Source organism: Mercenaria mercenaria, chromosome 16 (genome assembly GCF_021730395.1).
Source record: "Mercenaria mercenaria strain notata chromosome 16, MADL_Memer_1, whole genome shotgun sequence".
NCBI classification, from domain to species: Eukaryota; Metazoa; Mollusca; class Bivalvia; order Venerida; family Veneridae; genus Mercenaria; species Mercenaria mercenaria.
Genome location: NC_069376.1, coordinates 39,652,671 through 39,677,521, shown reverse-complemented (window position 1 = coordinate 39,677,521; position 24,851 = coordinate 39,652,671). Strand labels below are relative to the sequence as shown.

Sequence of the window (24,851 nt, the reverse complement as noted above, 5' to 3'; positions counted from 1 at the left end):
TCTACTTGCTAGTTACTGAGAAATGGCTGCGGACGGACATTTTTGGGCATTTTTCAGTTAATAAAAGGCAATTACTCTAAGGAAAATTGACCAATCAAAAAAAACTTGACGGGCATCATCGCAGTATGTTGGTTCATGTTTATTTCAAGTTTCATGAAATTCTACCTGCTAGTTATTGAGAAATGGCTGCGGACGGACAACACCTTTTCAATACCCCACTCCCGATTTCCTCGGTGGTGGATAATAACTGAGATAAAGTGAAAGTGCACCAAAACTGTGTCTCCCACCTCACTAAGAGGCCTGTACTGGTTCTTCCCAGGAAAGACGGCTTTGCGTGTATCGGTGCTATACACCGGGCCCGTTAAAGAACCAGACTGTCTATTCGCAAAGAGCAAGGCTAAGTTAGCCGGACAGGCCTGTATCTAAAAATGATTTCTCTCTATCTGTTCTGGGGGCTTTGTCTCACTCTGTCCCTCTGGTCAGACCGCTCTGTGTCTGTACTAGTAGAGGATGAATTTCGCGCCCTGTGTGGCTGCATTTGATATATGTAAAGTGCCTTTGAATGTGTTTACCATGAAAAGGGCGCTATATAAATCTGGTATAATAATAATACCGGTAATAGTGAAAATGCATCAAAATTAACCTGAAATTCTAAGTAAAAAAGGGGGATAATTCATGAAATATTGGTGCCAGAGTTATGACCATTGTGCCATATGATGTTGGTGATGATGAGGAACAACTATTTTAAGTTTGAAGCAAATCCATCAAGTAATAACAATTTTAGATAAAGAGAAAGTGCATCAAAACTTTAACCAAAGCGCGGATACGGAAGGACGCCGACGCCGGGTCGAGTAGTTAAGTTATGCTTTGGACATAAAACATGAAAGACGGATGGACAGATGCACATACAATCATATAATATGTCCTATTTTTCCAAAATGGGCTTTAAAAAAGATAATATTTTTAAGCCAATTACCATTGTGATGTGCGGTGTTTATTGCCATACACTGTGTATATAAAAAAGTTAAATTTGTATGAATACAATTGAATATCCTAGAAAAATTAAACACAGCTATAAAGATACTGAGATATAGATACAACTTTTTCTGTCACAGAAACATAAGTACATCTTCTGTGCTAAATACATTGTCAGAAAATAAATTGAGATATTTGTCTTGTATATTTTAAAAAAACGTCATAAATGTGCTTGGTGACATCACCATAGATATTATTTCTCAGTATATTTATTTGACTTGAAAATTAAAGCTGAACTGTTATACCTAATAAGTGTATTTATTACTTTACAATATATATCTGAATATTATTTAATTTGTTTCAATACTTTAGCTTTTAGATTTTTTTCCTGGAACTTCTGACTGTTTCTCTTAGTGTTAGTTAACTATATTCAGACAACACAAAGAAGTTCAACCAAAAAACCTTTTACAAAGTACTTAGCCAAATATAAAATATTACCATAGCATTAACAAGAAATATTACTAATGGTTTAAAAAATGCCATAAATGTATTAAAATCAAATGCAGCTAACTCTTGCTCGTCTTTCATTTGTCGTCTTTTGTACTATTTGACAATGAGTCGTCTTTTGCCGATAAGTCCGATTCTAGAATAGAACTGTCATTATCTAATGTCTGGGCTGCCTGAACCTCTGCCGATACTTCTGTAAATTCTGCTTCCATTTCAAGCTCCATCTGCTCAGCGTCATACTTTTCCATGATTGCAAGAATTAGATTGCATCGACCAGCACCACAATTACACGGCACCGGATGATTTTCCGCATCTTCTTCATCTTCCAGCTCAGAATCACTTGATTCAAAATCTTCAAGCATTTCTAGAGATATATTATAATGTCGTTTGTTTGAAGGTTCCTGGCTAAGTGAAATTCTACAATATATTGTCTCTGATTTTTTAACAGATACTGATGCTGGTAAGAAACAGACTGTTTGTTTCCAGTGAGTTTCCAGAGTCAAAGGAGATGTATCTAGAGTAACATGACAAACGTTTGATCCATTCATAACCTCATCAGTGCCCTTAGAATGAGTCTCGTCCTTCTCTAATTTAACTTTTTCCATACACGTCAAACCATACTGTTCGTCACTGAGGTCTGGGGTGAATCGGACATCGAACCATAAAGCAAACCCATGCAACTCCGAGTCCGAATTAACAACAAAACTCATTTGTTCCTCTATCTCCTCAATGTCAGCTACCTCCATACTTTTCAAATCAAATTTTGCCAGTAGTTCACAATTTGATAACAGCTGATCTTCTTTCAAATGCAGAACTGCCGGCTGCTGCAAAAGTGCTGCCACTTTCTGCTCAAATAATGGCGAAAAATCAAAATCGTACACATCAGTCCAGCAGTCAACATTTTCCTTACAGTATTTGGTCATGTTTACAGGACATGCATAAATCGCTGCATGTGATGGCAACAGTATACCATCATCCTTTAACCATTTATCTCGAGCATATAGCACTGATTCCAACATAGACTCGTGAAGCAAGTAGAACCCCATCCATTCCGATATAATAACATCGACCTTCTCCGGCAGTTCAATCGTCTCCATTACACCTTTAATAACGGTTAAAACTCTTTCATATTTATTAACCTTCACAATTTCTTGACACAGATTCGCTATATCACTCGCCTCTACTGCGTATACCTTCCTCGCCCCGGACCGTGCTGCAAACAATGACAAAATACCTGTCCCAGCCCCAACATCTAGGACTACTTTGTTCTTTATAAGATTAACATTCTTCTCTAAAAACTGTTTATAAGCTAAAGTTCTTGGCTTGTCTTTTATCATCAACTCCTGTACACCAACATCAGCGTAACTTCTGAAATACTCCTCATGTACCGTTTCCGCTGTATTGCTTTCAGCCATGTTCTGAAACAGAAAGAAAACTGTTATACTTAACTGCATACTGGTATTAGTAAAGTTAACCACTGTGCCCATATAACCTTTTTTGAATATATCTTGTTGCGGTCTATATTTATGTATTTACAGTAAAAATTGACTTAAAAAGCAGCATTAAATTTTGTGGCTGACAATTGATCTAGATAGACAAACAGAGAACATGGGCACTTTCAACACATTGCCCTCCATTTATTTCCATGAACAAATCTCTTGTATCTTTTTATTTCATGTTATTGCAGAATCAAAATTTTAATCATATTTTACTACCTATTGTTATGGCAACCACATTTGTTAACACAGCAAAAAACAAAAAGACAAGCATAATATCCATATTGCCATATAACCATGTATCAAGTTGCACAAAAAAGTCTCTTGTATTTGTTAAGTTATTGAAGACTCCAATTATTTCTGGACTATTTTTTTCCATAAAAGCAACATAATAAAAAGACATGCACAATCTCTATATTGCCATCCATCCATGTATTAGGTTTTATAAAAAAAAATATCTTGTACTTTTAAATTTATTGCAGGATCCCACATTCTGACAGATGGACAGACAGGAGGGGAGGGAGGAACGAACCTTGTTTCCCCTCTGGCGAAACACCAGTTGGGGACTTATAATTGCATAACAGACTTTGTCGCAGATTCTTAGGTCTTACACCTGACCACTACAATTTCAGGTCCCATTTTTAGCTGATTTTACAGTTTTTATTTTACTGAAAATGTTTCTCTTGTATCAAACATGACCCAACTTTTCTTTTGATTTTTGATTTAACACTGACAATCATCATCCTCAAACCTTTCGATTTATACCAACAAGATGCCCAAGTGGGCCTAAATTGCTCACCTCAGGACGACTTTGACCTAATTAGATCTTGCTTGTATTGTGCAGTGAAAAAAATCAGAAAAATGGTTAAAATATCAGATAGCACAAAAATGTATAATTTTTGCTATAGAAACTATAAATTATTCAATAAGTTTATGTTGCTAAAATTTTAAATAATGAAATTTTTTTATGTTTTCATGACAGATGTCAAAAATTTATTGTATAGGTAGTCTCAACTTTGACATATTTATGCACTTTAATCTTTCAGATAGTCCAGAATGTGCTAAAAGGCTTCCAAATGTAATTATGATAAAGTCATTGTCATCATCTTGATAATTTAAATGTTAAGACTTCCTGACTGATAAAGTGCTGATTGCTGTCAAAACTTGTTAATATTTTAAATACTTGTAATTTATTTACCATGTACACTTTCTTGAATTTGATTGGTTTATACTGTTAATTACAGTCACAATAAGGGTCATTTTAATTGGTCAGTTATTATATGTTGAGAGCGAATATATTTTCAAGGCAGCAGGTTTTAAGAATATTTTTGGATTTCCAAGTGATAACATTGTGGTTCTCCACTAGAAAATAATTTGATACTCTTTTAAATATATGTACTTTAGTTGTTAGCCATATAATAATGATATAATGATGCCACAGACCAAGTTTAATGAAGAGCCATCAGGTGGTGCATGGTAAGAAGTTGTTTAAAGGTATTTCTATTTTTAGCTCTAGCAGCCCCTTAAAGGGACAAAGTGCCCTCATTTGAAAACAAAAACTTGGGAGAAAACCATATAATGAGGCTTCAGACCAAGTTTGATGAAGATTCATCAAGTGGTTCATGAGAAGAAGTCCTTTCAAGGTATTTCTATTTTCAACCCTAACAGCCCCTAAAGGGGCCAAGTGCCCCCATCTGAACAAACTTGAGAAAGGACCTTATAATGATGCTAAAGACCAAGTTTGTAAAAATGGGCCAAATGCCCCCATTTGTAAAAATTTTGGAGAGGACCATACAATGATGCTACAGACCAAGTTTGATGAAGATTAATCAAGCGGTTCATGAGAAGAAGTTGTTTAAACGTATTTCTATTTTTAGCTCTAGCGGCACCTAAAAGGGGCCAAGTGTCCCCATTTGAACAGACTTGTGAGAAGACCTTATTATGATGCTACAGACCAAGTTTGATGAAGATCCATTAAGCGGTTCATGAGAAGAAGTCATTTAAAGGTATTTCTATTTTTAGCTCTAGCGGCCCCTAATAGGGGCCAAGTGCCCACATTTGAAAACACTTGGGAGAGGACCATATCACAATGCTACAAACCAAGTTTGATGAAAGTCGAAAGTACAACATTGTATTTGTATATCTTGATTGAGTGTCCCGTGATTGAGATTGGCTACTGCATTTCATCTCATTTTTAGGCGTAATAATGAAATATATCATGAAATCCTTGTATCATTAATATATTTGAATGTTTTAGAATTAATTAACTACCGAACATAGAGGTGCGCGGTATTACTGGTATACCGGTAACCGTGGTACCATCTTGCCGTGGTACGATACCGCGGTACCATCGGGGAATACCGGTATTTTATCAACATTATCCCTACTTCTGTTTATTTTTAATTTACATTGTCTATGTAGCCCTCCATAACAGCAATTGACACCATGCATGATTTTCCGATTTATATCTCTGAAATTCCCATGCTACTATTATTAGTTTCCAAAAATAACCACCCAATGGTGTAATTGAACATGTATGATCGACCGCTAGACTCTTCCACGCGTTAGATATTATCTGTATTCGATAAGACAGATCAGTGTAACGGACTAGATCGACCGCGTGATCCCCAATCAAAACCTTCGAAAACCTCCAGATTATTCCGTACTGAGTATAGATGGATGACGTCATGGGCGCACTTGTCTTTACTTTGAGTCTGGTAAATTCAGCGAGTCCCGACTTCTTGTTTAAATGATGATAGTTTAAAATATCCCAGTATGTACTTTCATGTACTAAAAAAGAAATAAATAGTATGGAAAATGTTGAGTCGAAATTTATTTTTTGTTTGAAAACGATTTGATGAAGCCTTCATACTATTTGTAAACGTTACTGGTTTATCAAACGGGTGCACGAATCGAATTTCAAACAAGCGCGACCTATATACATGTGACCCAGTGCTTCCTTAGAGAGAATATGGCGTCTTCCGACGAATACATGCTGGTAAAAAATACTAAGGTCATTAATCTAACTAGTCATTAGTCAAGTTAATATTCCAGTGTATTTTTTTTTCTTAAATTCTAGTCGAGTAACTAGTCTTCGTTGTTGCTCATAATAAATGAAGTATTTCTGAGAGTTTTTCAATATTTTCATGACCATTACCATAGCTGTAAGTCTTACGATAATTATGGTGGTATACCGCGGTATATACCCCGGTAATTAGGATAAAACCGTGGTATACCACGGTATTCTTTTCAAGGCGGTACCCAGCCCTAACCGAACATAACAGGGCTTTTTCAGGGGTTTTTGGGAAAAAGGCCCCTGGTCATATTGGGAATTTTTAACACGGTAAATTGTCAAATTTGGGAAAATATACTGACAAATTAAGTGAGTTTTTAATTAATATATATTATTTAAATCTTCAGTTTCAAATTTTACTGGTAGACAGTAGGCCTATCCCCTTGCGAAATTTTGAGATTTTTTTTTCAGGATTGTGTTCCAATATTGCCTAAAAATACAGTAACTCTTTATTTGTCATGCGAAAATTTTTGTTTACAGTTTGTTTTCACCAAAGTTATAACTGAAATTATCCAAAAAGTAGAATGGCAAAGTGCGTGTATTTTCGAGTGTAAAAACTGGGTCGCGAAAATATGTGACAATTGATTTTAATGGTATAAGAACTACCTGTCAACATGTTTTGAGTACTTTATTCAATTAATATTTGTGTTTTTATGCATTCTGAGAGGTTTTTGCATACAAATCATACATTTCTTCAGCAAAATCTTGTAATTATTTTTTGCCGAGGTTGCAGACGGTCATGTTACTAAAAATAGAAACGAGTTGGTTTTTCCAACATTTTGTTTGATTTACTTGGCAAAAAAAACTAATTGTGCAAGAATTATTACTGAAAAACAGAAAGTAACTGATTTCAGTTGGGAAATTTTTCATTGGATTGGGAATTTTTTGCTCCAGATTGGGAAAAATAGAGCATATTTGGCATTGGGAATGAGGCCGAATATCGGCCCCGTGAGATAGGTTGAAAAAGCCCTGCATAACATGTAAATCCCAATATATATATTTCCATCCAAACAGGTTCCAAGTACAACACCTAATAGTTTTGGGCAACAACTAACATGAAAACAAGAGGGTCATGATGACCTGGATCCCTCACCTGAGTAATATGAGCTACATGTTTCAAATGTCAAACTGATGATAAAATATTAAGAAAGTCAGTAGGTCACATTCATGGTCAATGAAATTCAGTTTTACAATTTGTGTGCAAAACTGTGTATGTCATCAAAATTTCAAGGCTGTATGATATCTTAAAAAACAAGAAAGTAGGTCAGTAGGTCAAGGTCACAGTCAAGTGACATCATATTACTTGGGGTCATCAGGTAATTATAATTAAACAGTCTTGGAAATAGGATCAGTTGATTTTTTAAGTATTTTTCCTATATAACTCACATAATAACTAAGTGACCCCAGGATGGGGCCTCTTTTAACCCCAGGGGCATAATTTGAACAATTTTGTTACAGGACTACTAGACAATTAATGCATCATACCAAATATCAAAAGCCTAGGTCCTATGGTTTCAGACAAGAAGATTTTTAAAGCTTTTTCCTATATAAGTCTATATAAAACTTGGGACCCCCAGGGCAGGGCCTCTTTTCACCCAAGTGGTATAATTTGAACAATTTTGGTTGGGGACCATAAACAATGCTACAAACCAAATATCAAAGGTCTAAGTGTTGTGGTTTCAGACAGGAAGATTTTCAAAGTTTTCCCTATATAAGCATGATAAGTCTATATAAACCACGTGACCCCCGGGGCAGGGCCATATTTGACCCTAGGGGATAATTTGAACAATCTTGGTAGAGGACCTCTAGATGATGCTACATACCAAATATCAAAGCCCTAGGCCATGTGGTCTTGTACATGAACATTTTCAAAGTTTTCCCTACATAAGTCTATATAAACCATGTGACCCCCGGGGCGGGGCCATATCTGATCCTAGGGGGATAATTTGAACAATTTTGGTAGAGGACCACTAGATGATGCTACATGCCAGATATCAACGCCCTAGGCCCTGTGGTTTTGTACAAGAAGATTTTTAAAGTTTTTCCTATCGGTTGCCACGGCAACCAGAGTTCTGCATGGAATTCATTTCTTTGAATAATTTTGGAAGGGGGCCACCCAAGGATCATTCCTGTGAAGTTTGGTGTAATTCTGCCCAGTGGTTTTCAAGAAGAAGATTTTTTTAGAAATTGTTGACCGACGACGCATGACGGACATCAAGCGGTCACAATAGCTCACCTTGTCACTTCCTGACAGGTGAGCTAAAAACATGCGTTATCCCTACATTGATCCATTATTTAAGAGTTTCTATTAAATATAGTGAACTTGGACCTTTTTGGTAACTTGACCAGATTAGGACAACAGTATTATATTATATACCAATTCATATAAAACGCATTTTACCTGGAACTTGGTTAATTATCAGTTTGATATTCATATTTAAATCTAAGATCTCATCTTGCATTCTGGAATTGTGAAACTGAATGGGTTTAACTCAATCTGGTACATTTTGAAACTGAACTATCTTTTTCTGTATTGTTGTTGTTATTATTGTAACTTTATCATTATCTATGGTCATACAGGCCTTAATTAAATAGTGTGTAACTGAAGTTTCGGTGGTCGTCATCCATTTTTGGTTGCGGGTTTATCCCGCTACCAAAGTTAAAGTGTATTTCTGACAGTCATAGCATCTTTATTTTATTCAGAATCACATCCAAAGGATGTTCATGTGCTACACAAAACAGTCCCATTCATGAACAATGCGGATGAATTATTAATGAACAAGCAGTTCTTATTCAACCTGTATCCACTCACACTGACCATTTAGATTATGTAATTTATGTAAGATCTATCAATGATGAGGTATTCCAGCCCATGGTTACATCACTGGGTCAGGCAGAGTTCATCTTAGATATGAGGCACATTAAATTTGTATTTGTTTCTCATTCATGTATATTCATAGACTGGCATTTAAACAGAAAATAAATCTACCAAAAACCTGCAACCATCAGACATTCCAAGGCTTTGATTAATATTAGTTAAGGACAAACCCTTCCCCAACCTTAATTCCAAGATAATTTAATTGGAATTTCATGTTGCTGCCCTTGTTAACCAAATTATCCTGACAAAATCTAGGCATAACAATATCTATACTGCTTATCTTCTTTTTACTGCCACTTGCCAAAACATTACTGTCATAACGAACATCACCCTTTCCCAAACACACGGAAAAACAGACAAACGAACACACACACGGACAGGGGTGACACTATATGCACCCCCACACCCCCCCATTTTATGGCAGGGGCATAAAAAAAAGGTTCTAAAAGTGGAGACCTCCTTGTGGTTAGAACTGGTAATGTTTGAGATCGAACAGCAAACATCCACATCGATAATGGCAATACAGGATTTATATTATATTTTTATTATAACCCTTTAGAAGTCCTTGAACATAGTCAAAGCCAAAAATGAATTTTTCATTCTTGTTCATCCGTACCCCCACTACAGTATGCTCATTTTCATATCATGGGAAAATTTTTTAAAAAAAATATTGCATTTCTAATTTTTGAAGTGATGATTACATTTTTGATGGGATTCAGATTCTAAAACGCTCGAATTTGCTCTCTGTTGACCCCGAGAAACAAAACTTTTCCGGGGGAAGGCCCCCCCGTACCCCCACCAGCAGGAGGGGGACATCCCCGCACCAACCCCCATCTGGACCCCACTGGAAAAAAATCCTGGATCTGCCCTGGGAACCATAGCCTTTATGAAAAGTAGGTAAAGGGAAAAGGTATGCTCTTTAAAGATGCATAAATAAGACCTAAGCTGTTGTTTTTATATATAATAAAGTACCCTTAGACCGGCTTGAATCTTTAAATTAAGTGAAGTTAGCCCAGACATTGTCATCGCGAAAACTAATTAAAAACACGATTTTTTCACTAAATGTAAATGTTTGAATGAATTTTGATACAAATAAAAATTAATAATATACAATCAAAACCTTCTGTCACTAGTATTCATTGAGAAAACAAAATAATTTCTTACAAACCAGAAAATCGGCACCTTTTTTCAAGAAATGTGTTTACATGGGCCTGGTACTCGCTTCTATTGTGGCAAGTTGTGCTAAAGCATGAGGCAGACCGAAAACCAACTGTGTTCTATATTCGGAAATCTTTGTTTTAATCGAATACTGTTTTGCGGGAAATGTCAGAATTATGAGTTCTTCAAATGACGAAAGTACACTGCCATCTGCAGCCGAATGTGACAAAAGATGTCAGGAATTCGCTGCAATAACCGGTACAGATACTGCCCTCGCAATGTTTTATCTACAGGACAGGGACTGGAGTTTAGATGTAATTTAGTATTGCTAATACTATAAGCATGATAAGTCGGTCAATCAGGTCTAGGATTAGGAAAGTGGGATATCTGTAAATTTACAGATAATCCATAATTTTACAGATTTTTTGATCGTTAAATTTACAGATCAAATGTTTGAAAACTGCTAAAATCATACTTTGACTCAAAATCGCAGGGTGAAATTAATTGATACTTATGGTACGCATAAATAAAGATCAATTGTAACTTTCAGTCATTTCTGTTGACTTTGATTTTTTTGAAAATTCCAAAAATTCAAAGTCAATGAAAATGGCTGAAAGTCACAAATGATATTAATTTGTGCATACTGTAAATAAACCAATTAATTTCAAGCTGCGGTTTTGGGAATAAATGTAATTTTTATCAATTTTCATACACACAATCTGTAAATTTACAGATTATCTATAAATATACCAGTTTCCTAGACCTGTCAATAGCTATTCATACTAGAAAAAAATATATGGTTGGCTCTCAGTTTCACTTAGATTTCATATTATAATCTCATGTTTCAGTCCCTTTAACCTCAACTTCTTATCCCTATCCACACTTCTACCACTTTCCCCCCAATTTATTGTAACGTCCTCCTAACCTCTCCCATCCCTGTGCTATCCTGAATAGTAATATTTTGGTGAACATTTTCGTATAGTCAAGAGCACTGTCCTTCCAACAGCTCTTGTTTACAAAGTTCTGCCTCTTTTTTGACTTAAAAGTTTTTTGGTTAAGTTTTTGTATATAAGCTGGTATCTGGATAACCATCCATTGTGAATAAATTGAAATTTCACACACTTGTTCATTATGATGATATGACATGCTATGCTAATAGAATTCATAAAATAAAAAAAAACCCATAAAGTTGTCACTTGCCACAGTCTCATTCTGAAGGTCTTTTCTGTACAAGCTGTTAATATGTAATTAGTAAAATCTTTTTTGATAACTGATTGCTTTAAAAACAAAAATCTTTGACAACTTTCAGAGAGCGCTGAATTCCTACTTTGAAGAGGCTGGGGCATCACAGTCGGATGCCGTTGAGGGTTCGGTAGCTTCAAGTAACAATAACCAATCAAACAGGTATACTGTTTTGTTATTAGTCTAGATGAAGATAATTTATGTCCTGGAACTTGCACTGAACGTGTCTGTAGTGGAGTTTGTCCATTGTCTGTTGGTCAGTCTGAACTTAATTTGTAAAGGCTGAAACTTTTTAACCTTTAACCTGCTGATGGCAAGATATTCTGCCTTTGCGACCAGTGCAGGCCAAGATCAGCTTGCACATCATGGTCTGCACTGTTCACTATTCAGTCAGTAAATTTTCAGTGAACACCCCTTCGAATGATTAATGGTATTCTCCAAATTGAATGATGGACTGGTCCATTTTAGAAATTTAGCAGGCTAAAGGTTAAACAAGTCGAGTGATCCCATGAACCTTTAAACAAAATTGCCAGGTCTGTTCCGCCATGTTAAACATGCCTGTAAGACGCCTTACTCTAATTCAAAGGCAAGGGCTCTGCACTTCTAAGATATTTCTCACTTGAGAGGTAAATTGATTGCTCGACTATTTAGATAGTTGAATTTAAGGATTGAGTTTACTCAAATATATTTTAGCTCGATTTTGTCACGTACTTTAACCACTCTCGTGTCTGCCTTGGATAAATTAGTACTGGTATCATATGAGGTGTGGTTGTGATTCAAGTGGGGTAGGAAGCCGCAACCTTCAGGTTGAGCAGCTGACAGGATTACCACTCCCCTCGTTTAAGCATTTACAAACCTAGAAAAAAGTTCACTAGATCAAATACTAGGATTGTTAGGATTTGCGCAAATTAAAAAATATTGATAATGTAGTTCTAAAGAGAATTACAACAGCTACTGTAAACTTGACAGTTTCTTTTCCCTTTAAGTTTACATCATCTATTGATGCGATCAGAATACAGCACAGAAACTTATATACCAGCTGAACTTTTAAACAGTTAGTATGACTTGTTGCTTTCCTTTAAAGTTCTGGAACCTTGGCATCGGATGATCAGCCATTTAGGATCCGGCTGTTGTCCTGGAATATTGACGGGCTAGATCGGAAAAATCTGAGGACTCGGACATTAGGTGTGTGTGACACTATTATTAAGTAAGTATTCATTAAAAGATTAATAAATTTGCACAGAATGTGACTGCTCAACTGATTTATCATATATCAGGACTTGTTCAGGAATTTCAAGTGGTCCCCAGATATTTATCTACAGTACATTCGCGATGCTACAAATCGCAATTTAACGAAATACCGGTATACTACGAAAAGGTGTTGTGGTCCCGGCTGCTTTCCTTATTTCTATGTAACAAAGTCGCTATTTTACGAAAATGCAATTTTACGAAAAATGCGCTCCTACGAATGTATTGTTATGCCCTTAAAGCCTGTTTTCAACTTGTTTTAGTTGAGAATTTATGAATGTATCGTCTAAATTTTCACACCTTCCATAACGGCGTGAAAATGCTTTAGAGTGGAAAGTGTCACGATCATTTAGCTGGGCGTACACAGTGGTGAAAGTGTGAAATCTAAAGTAATTAAATTCGAAACACATACGCTGTACACTATGACACAAGTTAATTAGTGGTTAATTTTTTCTCCTATAACTATCCGATTGGATGGCATACAAGTCACACTTGCGTTGATATCTATATGTCTCAAACAATCACTGCATAAAGAAAATAAAACAATAAGTCCTGATCGTCTGTATATGTTGTTTTATTATACCAAACAATTCAGTAAAGGGTCGCTGAGGGAATTGGAATATGCAATTGTGATTTTTTTTCTGTATGTTTTATGTACAGTGAATATAAAGTGAAGAAAAAAAAACAAACCCGGTCTACATTCTACATACCATCTGAGTTCAGATTCGAATAAGATTTGTAGTAAACCCAGATGTACATATAAAATTGGTATACGAAAATCACATGTTTAAATATCACGGGTTACGACATGTAGATATCAAGGTGCTGTATAGCGAAATTTCCTATGCTACGCTCGAACGAAAATGCGATATTACGAAAGAAACAGCCGGTCCCTTGGCTTTTCATAGGATCGCGATTGTAATGTATGTATTTTCTGTGTTTGGTTCAAACCCAGGATAACTGAAGCATTTTGCTCATCCCCTTGTGGCCAAGAGTTATTCATGTTTTACACAGGGTTCCTGCTGTCGGTCACCAATGGCGCCAAATGCGAAAAAAAAATTATGATGCTAAAAATCTTCAGTTAGCAAATTTCAGAGGTGCCAACAAAAAAAAATACAATGAAAAAAATCTAGATCTTTCATACGGACATAAATTTCTTACGCTGTGCACTGGAAATCGATGCATGGTAAAGGTCATGCATGAATGATTATTTAATACAGTACTTTGAAGTTTTATACTGATGCAAAGATTTCACTGTATCTGTTGTACATACTATGTGTAAAAGGTCTGATTTTTGTTCAGGGAAGATCCACATGTGGTGTTCCTGCAGGAAGTTGTTCAAGATTTGGAGGAGATTATACAGGAGAAATGCCCTATGTATCACATGATACCTGGGAATGATGAGGAGTATTATTGTGCAATGTTGTTGAAGACAGGCCAGGTGCAGGTGGAGGAGACCAAGATTTTACCATTCCCTAACACCTCGATGTTGAGAAACTTACTAGCAGTAAAGGTATTTGAAGTTATTTTTTAACCCCATCTCCCCACATCCCATTTCCGCTGCTTTCATAAAACATTGGTTTGTTACATCATTTTTCTCATGTTCATTTAACGGTAATGAGTGTCTCCCTACCTCCCTATCCCCTGCCACATTCCAGGAACAGTAATGAACAGTAATACTATCTTTGCAAAACTTGTGTTGATGATGTTTCTATCTAAAATTAGTTGGAATTGTTGACTGATTTTTACACATCAGACCTTGTTTTAGATTTCATAATCTCTTTCCTTTGTATATAACCAGTCGAATATTTCTCCACCTCTTGTGTCTAGTTAGTTTGTGTCTTCAGTTGCAAAAACAGAAAATGGGATTTCCTCAAACTGTATGAGTTAAGAGTTTAGTTCTGCTTTTCAAACAGAAATTGTGTTCTTGATTTGTAGTGTACAGTGAAGGGTGAGAAGCTATTTTTTATGACATCACACTTGGAAAGTACGAAGGATTACAGCGCAGAGAGGAAGGAGCAACTGAGGCAATGCTTATCATACCTGAAAAAGCGAGAGGCGGAGAGAACTGTCGTATTCGGCGGAGACTTGAATCTTAGAGATAATGAGGTAAGCCCTGATTTAAGTCAAACTAGTAAAGGTTTAACTTGTTATCCTTCCAAGCTAAACACTTTGGTCTTCAATAAGTTCCTTCTACTAAAAAACAGAAGTCTTGAGCTCAAACTGAACTTTTTCTTTTGTCAGGAGGCTGTTTTCTGTAGATGAACAATATAGTGAAGTTAATGTTAAATTTATACAGACTTTAAACTGTTTAAAATGTGAATAAGTAATGGTGTTGGGGTCGAGTTGGGGAGGGGATACAATCTTAAGATTTCAGAGTATGTGTCCATTCACTATAATAAGTTGGGATGGAGTTGGGGAGGGGATACATTCATTTGATTTCAGGGTGTGTCCATTCACTACGTTAATTGTTGGTGAAAGGTCAAGGTCTCACTGCCCGTTGAAAACCTGAGTTATTAGATTGGGGTATGTCGTTGGTCAGGCAGGCGGATGGGCGGCGGCGTCAAACTGGTGTTTCCGGTCAATAACTTTTGTTTCGGTGAAGATATTTGAATAAAACTTGGTATGTATGTAGCTTATATCAAGACAAAGGCTGGGATTGATTTTGGGGTTTCTGGGGTCAAGGTCACTGTTACTTAAAATAGAAAAGGGGTTTCTGGTCAATAACTTAACTTAGGAATGAGCTATCATGATGAAACTTGGTGTATAGAAAACTTACATAAAGTTGTAGCTTGGGATTGATTTTGGGGTTTCTGGGATCAAGGTCAAGGTCATTGTTACTAAAAATAGGGTTAGGGTTCAGGGTTAGGGTTAGGGTTGTGCTTTAAAGTGGTGCACTGTGATTGAGTATACTTTTTTATTCTTATGAAAAGTGTTGAAAACCTGGTTTCGTGGCATTGCCGCGTTTCTTGTTTAAAGTATGTCCTTCTCACTTTCCCATACCAGTATATCCAATGTTTTTTCATTATAACCCTCATACCCAAAATTCAATCACAACTTTCACTTCTACCTAATCCCCATATGTTACACCCACTTCTTCCTTACCAAAAAAAAACAACAATGTTTTTATTAACATTTTACACTTCAGCATATACCTCCTGATTTTCTTAGACCACCCCTGCAGTTCTCAAACTTTTATCTTGTATAAATTCTTAGTAGTACTTGTCAAAAACATTATTGTTGTTCCATAGATTTCCACATATACACATATAATTGTGTCTATACCCTCCTCCCCAACCCAACCCCTGCCCCACACCCAAAACAAAATCAAACAGGTTTTTCAGTAGATTTCTTATATAATAATACTTGGTTAACATTTAAGAATGGTGAAGCAGGCTGTCCTTGGACAGCTCTTGTTACTTTAAATGCTTATTCACTTTTAGACATTATTTCTTGCGGTATAAACAGCTTGTAAGCATAGTCTTGAACAACACAAATACCTTTGTTTTCTATCAGATCTTGGAAAATAATAATTGCTGTAAAATAGTTTCAGTTTTACAGAATGAAAATTCTTAGTTCATTGACCAGCTATGTATTGGTTTGAATAGAAGAGTATAATTTATGTAAGCTTTTATTTTTAATAATGGAGGACATTTTTTTTTTTCAGTTAGTTGAAATTGGTGGCCTTCCTGAAGGAGTTTTTGACATCTGGGAAGTGACGGGGAAACGCCCAGAGGCAAAGTTTACGTGGGATATTCAGCGTAATGACAATTTGGAGTGGAGTCATCGGTACAAGCCCAAATGCCGCTTTGACCGTCTATATGTTCGCCATTCGGAGCCGAAAGTGCTTAAACCGGAATATTTTGAGTTGGTTGGATTAGAAAGACTAAAGTCATGTCAGAGATTCTGTAGTGATCATTGGGGACTGCTGACGCATTTTAACATTTTGTCAAAATTGCCCAAATAGGATGGAGAATTTAATAACGTCTTAAGTTCTTAAGAAATTACTTTTGAGATGGACGTTTGTAGAAGAAATGTTAATGTAAGAAAAGGTTGTTTTATACAAAACTGGAATAGCATATAAGACGTATTTTTCATTAATGTATTATTCTACAAAATGGTTGTAAGTTTACGTGTGTATGCCTTGAATTGAACAAAAAGACTGCATGAAGTGGTCACACTTCTAGAAACACCATTTTCAAAGAACTGTTACCTATCTTTGTTCTGTTGCATTTGCAGTGATGCCCTAGTTCTAAAATTTCACAGAACTTAGGTTTAACATCGTTTTCAGCAATTTTGAAATTTGTTTATCTGTTCTCTTTATGGATGACTGATTTTAGCTTTACTAATAGAAGAATACTGAGAGCTGTTCTGTTTGTGTGGGCTTCGGCATTAGTGTCTCACCTTAGTTAAAGTGTTGCATGCAAGTTCATATCTCTTAAAACCTTTGCATGTATTGGACTTAAACTTCAAACAAGGCTAACTGGTCGTGATACTAAAATGAACAAGTTAGTAATTATTGATTACATTTAACATAAATTATGACCTTTTTTCAAATTCAGATAAAATTTTGTGTGCAACAAACTATCAAACTTTATCTTAGTAACAACTGCATGTATTTGACTGAAACTTCCCAGACACCAGACCTACTGTAATTACTATGAAAGAATAACTCTTGGTTGAATTTAATTCAAATTACGGCCCTTTTTGACCTAGAAAATTTGGTTGAAGTTTTGCATGCAAGTTGTTATCTGTACATAGATATAAGACAGTATAGAGAATTTGGACATCTTTTTATTTTGTGGTTAAATTTGCTTTAAAAGCAAAAAGTTTAAACGGAGAAACCAGGTACATAGAAAAAAGGCAGTGTTGAGAATATGCACATCCCTTTGTTTTGTAGATCCTTTTATCTGTCAGGTTGTCTCAGAAGGTCTGTGCTTCCATAACTTACAGAAGTAGATGAGATCGATGTACAGCTACAGTTACACCCTATTAATACTTTTTATATTTTTGTTGGTTGTGAGTGATATCATTGATACATGGGAAAATGTTATATTGTTTTGATTGCCATTTATCTGTTTGTTTCATGGTATTATGGCGGTTCAATTTGATTGATTATAGAATAAACAATTACATACAATGTACTTTAAATTACGTTTTTATACCCATCATTAAAGGTTAAAAGTTTGTTGGGTTTTGAATCAGACTGACTCGGGTCATACATTGACTCAGCAGGTTTTGATGGAGTAGGAAGACACTAGGTGCCTCTCTGGGAATTATTTCAGGCACTGGTTGGCACCTAGAGAGAAGCACTAACCTATTCTTACATTAAAGAATTCTACACCCCATGTGAGCTTTTGAAACCACACCAAGGAGGGGCGAGTGTTTCAGTCAATGACATTTTCTACTTGACAACAGAGATCTGCTCAAAGATGAAATAGAATACTACACACACATACAACTTCTGTGGTACATCACTGCTTTTAATATTGAAATTTATTCATTTTTTATCCCGCTGCTGAGATGTGAAGGAAAATAAGGTATTGGTCACTTTGCATCCATAACACTTGTCTAGAGTATATGTTCAAAATTATTGAAAGGATTTTGTTAAAACCTCAAAAGGACTTATAGAGAAAGTACATTATACAAGAGGCATAACTCTGTCTTACTTTTTTGGTTATCTCCCTTTATGTGATTTGCTTATCACACTAGTCTTGTCAAAAGCAGAACTCGAAAATTATTAAATGGATTCTGTTAAAATTTCACACAGTAAAAGGTGATATGTACAAGAACTGTACTCGTATTTGCTCATCTTTTATAAAATGCTAAAGGTGAGCTATTGTTATAACCCAGTATCTATCATCTGTTGTCAGCAATTTTTATTGTTTACTTGAATAATTTGAATATCATTTATATTGTGTAAAAATAAATTGTGGGCATTTTCTATAAACATTTATACGTAAAATTTTGCTCACATCCAAGAAGCTGACAACTATCCACAGAAGCTGGCAATCATCTTCAGAAGCTGACAGTTATCCACAGAAGCTGACAATGACCCACTGAAGCTGGCAGTTATCCACAAAAGCATGCAATCATCTTCAGAAACTAACAGTTACCACAGAAGCTGACAGTTATCCACAAAAGCTGACAATTATCCACAGAAGCTGGCAATCATCTTCAGAAGCTTGACAGTTATCCACAGAAGCTGACAATTATCCACAGAAGCTGACAATTATCCACTGAAGCTGACAGTTATCCACAGAAGCTGACAATTATCCACAGAAGCAGGCAATCATCTTCAGAAGCTGACAGTTATCCACAGAAGCTGACAATGATCTTCAGGAGCTGACAGTTATCCACAGAAGCTGACTATCATCTTCAGAAGCTGACAATTATCTCCAGAAGCTGACAATTATCCACAGAAGCTGGCAGTTATCCTCAGAAGCTGACAATTATCTCCTGTTTACACAGGTTCAGAACTTTTATGTTATAACATTCCGAACATACTCTCAATCTGTTCAGGCAAAGAGAATAAAAACTTTTTTTCTTGTTACATTAGGAGATATCCATACAGTAGTAAGGACTTGAGCTGAGTAATTTAACAAAATAGTTTATGCTTCAGAAAATAGAAATTCTTGTCTGTACATGCCAGGCTCATTATTTACCCGGTGGGTTTAGATCAGCTGTACGGGCTGTGAAGGTTTATAGACAAATACAGTGTTTTATCATGACCTAAATCTAAGTTGTTTTTTTTTTGTTCAATTATTTATTCACAGGTGATAAATCTAACATTTGTTTCGTTCAACCATGAATTTAAATCGGGTTGATAAATGAAACATGAAAAAGACTGGGACTAGATCAATGGTCATTAAGATGATTAGTTACCAATAGTAGTAATTTCCTTTATTACAATTGTACATTTCCTATATTCATGACATTTATGACCATTGTTAATGAAATTTCCTTTGTACATTTCTTTCACGACGTTCATTCAAAAGTTAGTTAATTACTGGACTTAGTATAGGCAGTTTTGTTACTGTTTGAATTAAGTTAACAAATATTTTGTATATTTGCCCAAAACTTTAGTTTTGTTGAAAAATGTACAAATTAAAGTATTGATTTAGCTCAGCTACTTTGTATCTGATAAAAAGTGGAAAAGCACATATGAGCCGCGCCATGAGGAAACCAACATAGTGGGTTTGCGACCAGCATGGATCCAGACCAGCCTGCGCATCCACGCAGTCTGGTCAGGCTCCATGCTGTTCGCTTTTAAAGCCTATTGGAATTGGAGAAACTGTTAGCGAACAGCATGGATCCTGACCAGACTGCGCGGATGCGCAGGCTGGTCTGGATCCATGCTGGTCGCAAAGCCACTATGTTGGTTTTCCCATGGCGCAGCTCATATACAGTGACTGATCTTATGAAAATCTGTCTACCTCTGCATAAAGTCAGCCCCTCTCCTGAGTGTTGCAGGCAGGGGTAAGTGCACATGCAAAATACAAATATAAGAGTGAGAGTGAAGAAGGACCTGGCAATGAATATAGTCGGGTACAATAAGACTTGAATGGATTAGTATTCCAGTCAGTTGTTAAAATGTTAGGTATAAGTGAGAACAGAGTAAAAAGTAAAAAGGCAAAAGCATTGTAATGGGCACTACAATAATATTGAATATTGAACCACAGCCTGCTTGAACTTGTCAGTGTCATAGGGTTATAATGTTTCTAGGAAGTTGATTTTATGTGGGGAAAAAGTATTGTCAGCTGTTATTCTGGGGATCTATATTGATTTTTGATCGGGTCATCAGGCTGCCATTAAATCTTTGCTATTTCTGATGGGGTAGGGAGACAGTGGGGAGAGGTGATAAGGTAATTTTTCAACGTTTGATGGTTAAGGAAGCCCTGGGCATTATTTCAGGCATGTGGTGGCAACCTGGGTAGAACCACCAACCTTCAGTTAACCAGCTAGACTGGATTTCTCACTTAAAAATATTCTGCACCTAGTGAGGTTTCGAACACAGCAGTAAGGTCAAAGTGTTCCGAAGTCGGCAACCTTCACCACTCAATCATAGAGGCCGCTAAAATTCATGTTAACGCTCCTTTTAAACACTGGAATGATTTTCATGGAACTTGGCTTACATCGTTGCCATTGTGAGACTATGTACATTTTAAGGGCCTTGTTCTTTTGGGAGGGAAATTAAGATGGTGGGCAATTTGTGTACACATTGTGGCAGAGTTATAACCCTTAGAATTTTCTTTTGTAATTTAAATTTAGATACTGATACAACAACAGGTTGTGTAACTCCAAAAACCATGAGCAAAACATGTAAACTTTAGACCTGCACTTTAAAAACTGAATTTTCATTTTGCTTTGGTGATGTTAGATTGGCAAAGTATAACTGGGATGATTTAAGACCAGTTCAAATTGCAGGCTTTCATTAATGTTTTGCAATGAAAATTCTTGTAGGTAATTGAAATGGTATTAAAACAAAATTTTTTGATCGGTTGAAGCCTTGGGTTCACCCTGTCCGTGACTTAGTCAAACAGCACTTTGTCCACTCATTCATTTTCCTGCTTGATGTTAAGCACTTAAGTGCCATCTTATAATTCAAACTAATGTTTGTGTGAGACCATTGTGACAATATCCAGTGACGGAGTCCTAGGTATGACCACCATTTGTTTTTGTTTGGAAGCATAATGCGGTGTAGACAAATGAGTCCATTTGTACAGGATTCTCAACATCATGGTACATGTAACAGCACAGTACTGGTCATGGAGCCACTTATTGTGGGGTCAATACTGTAATCTTGCACCTCACTGCTCTGCTCACTTAGCTCAGTAGGGAGAGCATTGATCTTTAGATAGCGGGTCACAAGTTTGATCCCCAGGCAAGACATATTTTCTCATTGAAGACCTGATAAAAGACATTCGGTCCTCCAGATTTGAGCTACTGTGAAATCATTTAAATTCGATGGCATGAAGTTTCACGCAAATGTGAAAAAGGACTGTTTCTCGCGGGCTTTAATTCGCACATTTTCAATTTTAGAAATAAACAAGAGGGCCAAGATGGCCCTAGGTCGCTCACCTGAGAAACACACCATCACACACCATAACAGTGTAAACTTGTTTGACCTAGTGATTTCATGGAAAAAAATATTCTGACCAATTATCATTAAAATTGGAGCAAAAATCTTGAGTATAAATAAGTATTTTCTTTGATTTGACTTAACGACCTAGTTTTTGACCCAAGATGACCCATATTCGAACTTGACCTAGATTTCATCAAGGCTATCATTCTGATCAAATTTCATGAAGATCAATTGAAAAATACAGCCTCTATCGCATACACACGGTTTTTCTTTGATTTGACCTAGTGACCTAGTTTTTTTACCCCAGACTACCCATATTCGAACTTTACCTAGATTTCATCAAGACAACCATTCTGACAAAATTTCATGAAGATCAGCTGAAAAAAATTTAGCCTCTATCGCATACACAAGGTTTTTCTTTGATTTGACCTAGTGACCTACTTTTTGACCCCAGATGACCCATTTTCGAACTCGGCCTAGATTTCATCAAGGTAATCACTCTGACCAAAATTCATGAACCTCAATTGAAAAAAACAGCCTCTATCGCATACACAAGGTTTTTCTTTGATTTGACCTAGTGACCTAGTTTTTGACCCCAGATGACCCGTTTTCGAACACGGCCTAGATTTCATCAAGGTAATCATTCTGACCTAATTTCATGAATATCAATTGAAAAATACAGCCTCTATCGCATACACAAGATTTTTCTTTGATTTGATCTAGTGACCCATTTTCGAACTCGGCCTAGATTTCATCAAGGTAATCACTGACCAAAATTCATGAACCTCAATTGAAAAAAAACAGCCTCTATCGCATACAAAAGGGTTTTTTCTTTTTTGGCCCCATGCCCTAGTTTCTAAACCCAGATCCCCTTTTTCAAACCCGGGCCAGATTTCTAAAGGTATCTTCTGACAAGATTCAAAAGATCAACTAAAAAAACAGCCTCTATGCATCACAGGTTTTTTTTGATTTGACCTAGTGCCCTAGTTTTTGACCCCAGAGCCCATTTTCGAACTGGGCTAGTTTCATCGGGTTATATTTGACCAATTTCATGAAACAGTTGAAAAATACAGCCTCATCACTAACAAGCTAAATATTGACAGACGACAGACAGACAGCACAGCGCCGGACATGAGGTCAGAAAAACCACCTGAGAAAGGGTGAGCAAAAATAAGTTAAAAAAAATAATAGCGCGGTCTTTAATTCGCGAAAATTCATCCTACGCGAATAAAAATGATTTCACAGTTTGTGGAGAAACTGACAGTTACTTGCGAAGAAAATGTTGTTAATGGTACAGTATCCAAAACACGATTTACGTATGTTAACTGCGCCGCTATTACAAAACTGTTGAAATGTTGTTGTAAAACTGGTGCTTAACTGAAAACAAGCGAGCAAACAAACAAATAATAGTTTTGTTGATTTATTGGAGTAATGATCCAATAATTTTAAACAACGAAATCAAAAACTTTAACTTTCACGCTTTTTAAACAAACATTGCAACCTTTGTACGGGGTTACAAATATTTTCCCAAAAACTGTAATAACACAAAATTTAATCTCCTCTACAGCTTTTAAAAAAACACATGCAAAAGATGAAAAAATATTTCCCAAGTTATAGAAAAAACTTTTAATTCTGTTTTTCAAAAGGATTTTACAAAAAAAAAACAGAGAATCAATAGGAGATCACAGTAAAAAAGCGATTTTCTGCAATTACTGATAAAAAAAAATATTGCTTTTTTAAAAAAAACATTAACTTTAGGGCCCAAAGTCTCTGGATATTTAAAAAAAAAAACAAAGGGTATAAAGATTGAAAATTTAAACTTAAGTGCCATTCAGATTTAAAACAGCAGTTCCATAAAATTTTTGAAATGAAAAACCCAACTGGTTTAAAAAAATCGTTTACTAAATAGAGCAGCTGTAAAAACAAATTTAACAATTAACAAAAAATTTGGCATCCCCATAAAAAAGTTTCCTCAAAATGCTTATTTTTACATTGAGCCCATAAACAACTGTAATAAGACACCTATGGCTTTAAGTCGCATTTAAGAAAGAAAAAATACTCAAGTTTTCCAGGGGTTCCAGCAATCCAAACATAAAAAGGGCCCGCGGGTTTGGGGTAGTGGACCCTAAGGGGAAAAAGGAATTTCCATTCGTTTGGGTCTTGTCGTAGGAAATTTCGGATTCTCCTTTACTTGAACAAGAAGTTTCTTTTACGGTCGGGGATCCCAAAATCGCTTAGAGGTATTATTACACGGAAATTCCCGATTGTCAAAAGGGGGGACCATTTTTTAAATAATGAATTTTAAGCTCAAGTCAGCGTGTGAAGTGGGGGTGTTCCCAATTTTGAATCAGTAAGGGAACAAAGCTGCTTCCCTATTTTGTTACTCACTGAATTTTTGCTTGACAAAGGACAGGGTTCACTTGAATTTCCATTGCAGAAAAAAAATTTTGAAAAATAAAAATGCCCCCAGGGCTGGTTTTTGGGGGGCTGGGAATCATGCACCCCTGAGTCACCCCTTGCACTAGGCTAGGCATCAATCCCAACTGGCTTTTTTATTTTTAAAAATATTCTTCAAAAATTTCCCATTTATATAACATTTTACCTTAACCACTTGGTTAAATGTGACATTAATGTCTGAACTGACACCCTGTTTTAAATTTTAAAAATTAAAATGTATTGCCTTTATTTTTTTATCAAAAAAACCTGGAATAATAACAAAATCTAAAAAAATACTTTGTTTTTTGGTTTGAAAATCCATTTTGTCCCCAAGGACATTAATTTCTTGGTAAAAATTTTCATTTTCATTTATATACTTTTGTACAAAAAGCTGGGGGTTTTCTTTAAAAACAAAGGGGGGGGGGAGTGTGGTTTTGAATTAGCACATTCAATCTCTAAATTAAACATTTTCCCCTTAATTTTTAAAATAGCTAGGCCCTCATTAAATTTTTGGGCTGTCCACTTTTTTTTCAAAGGGTGTTCACGAAATTTGGGGGATTTAAATAGAGAACAGGCAGCCCAAAAATCGCCGCACGTTTGGGGGCTGTTTTGGTTGCACTGGTGCAAAGGAGAATATTGCCCCCAGCAGGCAAAAATAACAAGAATTTTTAAAAAATTTTTTGGGAAATTTTTAAAATTTAAACGGGTTGGTCAAAAAAGGTGATTATTGAATTACAACAAATATTCATAAAA

The 24,851-nt window shown here is 36.0% G+C and overlaps 2 protein-coding genes across 5 annotated transcripts; one reads left to right on the top strand and one right to left on the bottom strand.

Moving 5' to 3' along the window:
- Window positions 1–972: 972 nt before the first annotated feature.
- Window positions 973–19,229, bottom strand: LOC123540150 (protein arginine N-methyltransferase 6-like). 4 transcript variants are annotated; one of them, XM_053526778.1, is made up of 2 exons: window positions 18,553–19,229; window positions 973–2,900 (listed from the first exon to the last, which is right to left on the bottom strand). In XM_053526778.1, exon 2 carries the CDS (start codon window positions 2,895–2,897, stop codon window positions 1,560–1,562), a length of 1,338 nt encoding a protein of 445 aa, XP_053382753.1. In that variant the 5' UTR covers window positions 2,898–2,900; window positions 18,553–19,229; the 3' UTR covers window positions 973–1,559. The 4 variants fall into 4 exon arrangements, with proteins under 4 accessions (XP_053382753.1, XP_045180887.2, XP_045180886.2 ...); XM_045324952.2 differs by lacking the exon at window positions 18,553–19,229 and adding an exon at window positions 10,112–10,222; XM_045324951.2 differs by lacking the exon at window positions 18,553–19,229 and adding an exon at window positions 10,094–10,177.
- Window positions 10,229–17,721, top strand: LOC123540152 (tyrosyl-DNA phosphodiesterase 2-like). Its single transcript, XM_045324955.2, has 6 exons — window positions 10,229–10,401; window positions 11,397–11,491; window positions 12,414–12,536; window positions 13,880–14,090; window positions 14,516–14,686; window positions 16,245–17,721. Exons 1-6 carry the CDS (start codon window positions 10,264–10,266, stop codon window positions 16,542–16,544), a joined length of 1,038 nt encoding a protein of 345 aa, XP_045180890.2. The 5' UTR covers window positions 10,229–10,263; the 3' UTR covers window positions 16,545–17,721.
- Window positions 19,230–24,851: the final 5,622 nt, after the last annotated feature.

Bases quoted from the DNA above. Each gene is read 5' to 3' on its own strand.
- LOC123540150 (XM_053526778.1), bottom strand. From the start codon at position 2,897: ATGGCTGAAAGCAATACAGCGGAAACGGTACATGAGGAGTATTTCAGA.
- LOC123540152 (XM_045324955.2), top strand. From the start codon at position 10,264: ATGAGTTCTTCAAATGACGAAAGTACACTGCCATCTGCAGCCGAATGT. The intron at 12,537-13,879 runs GTAAGTATTCAT...ATTTTTGTTCAG, and splicing joins GTGTGTGACACTATTATTAA to GGAAGATCCACATGTGGTGT. The intron at 14,091-14,515 runs GTATTTGAAGTT...CTTGATTTGTAG, and splicing joins GAAACTTACTAGCAGTAAAG to TGTACAGTGAAGGGTGAGAA.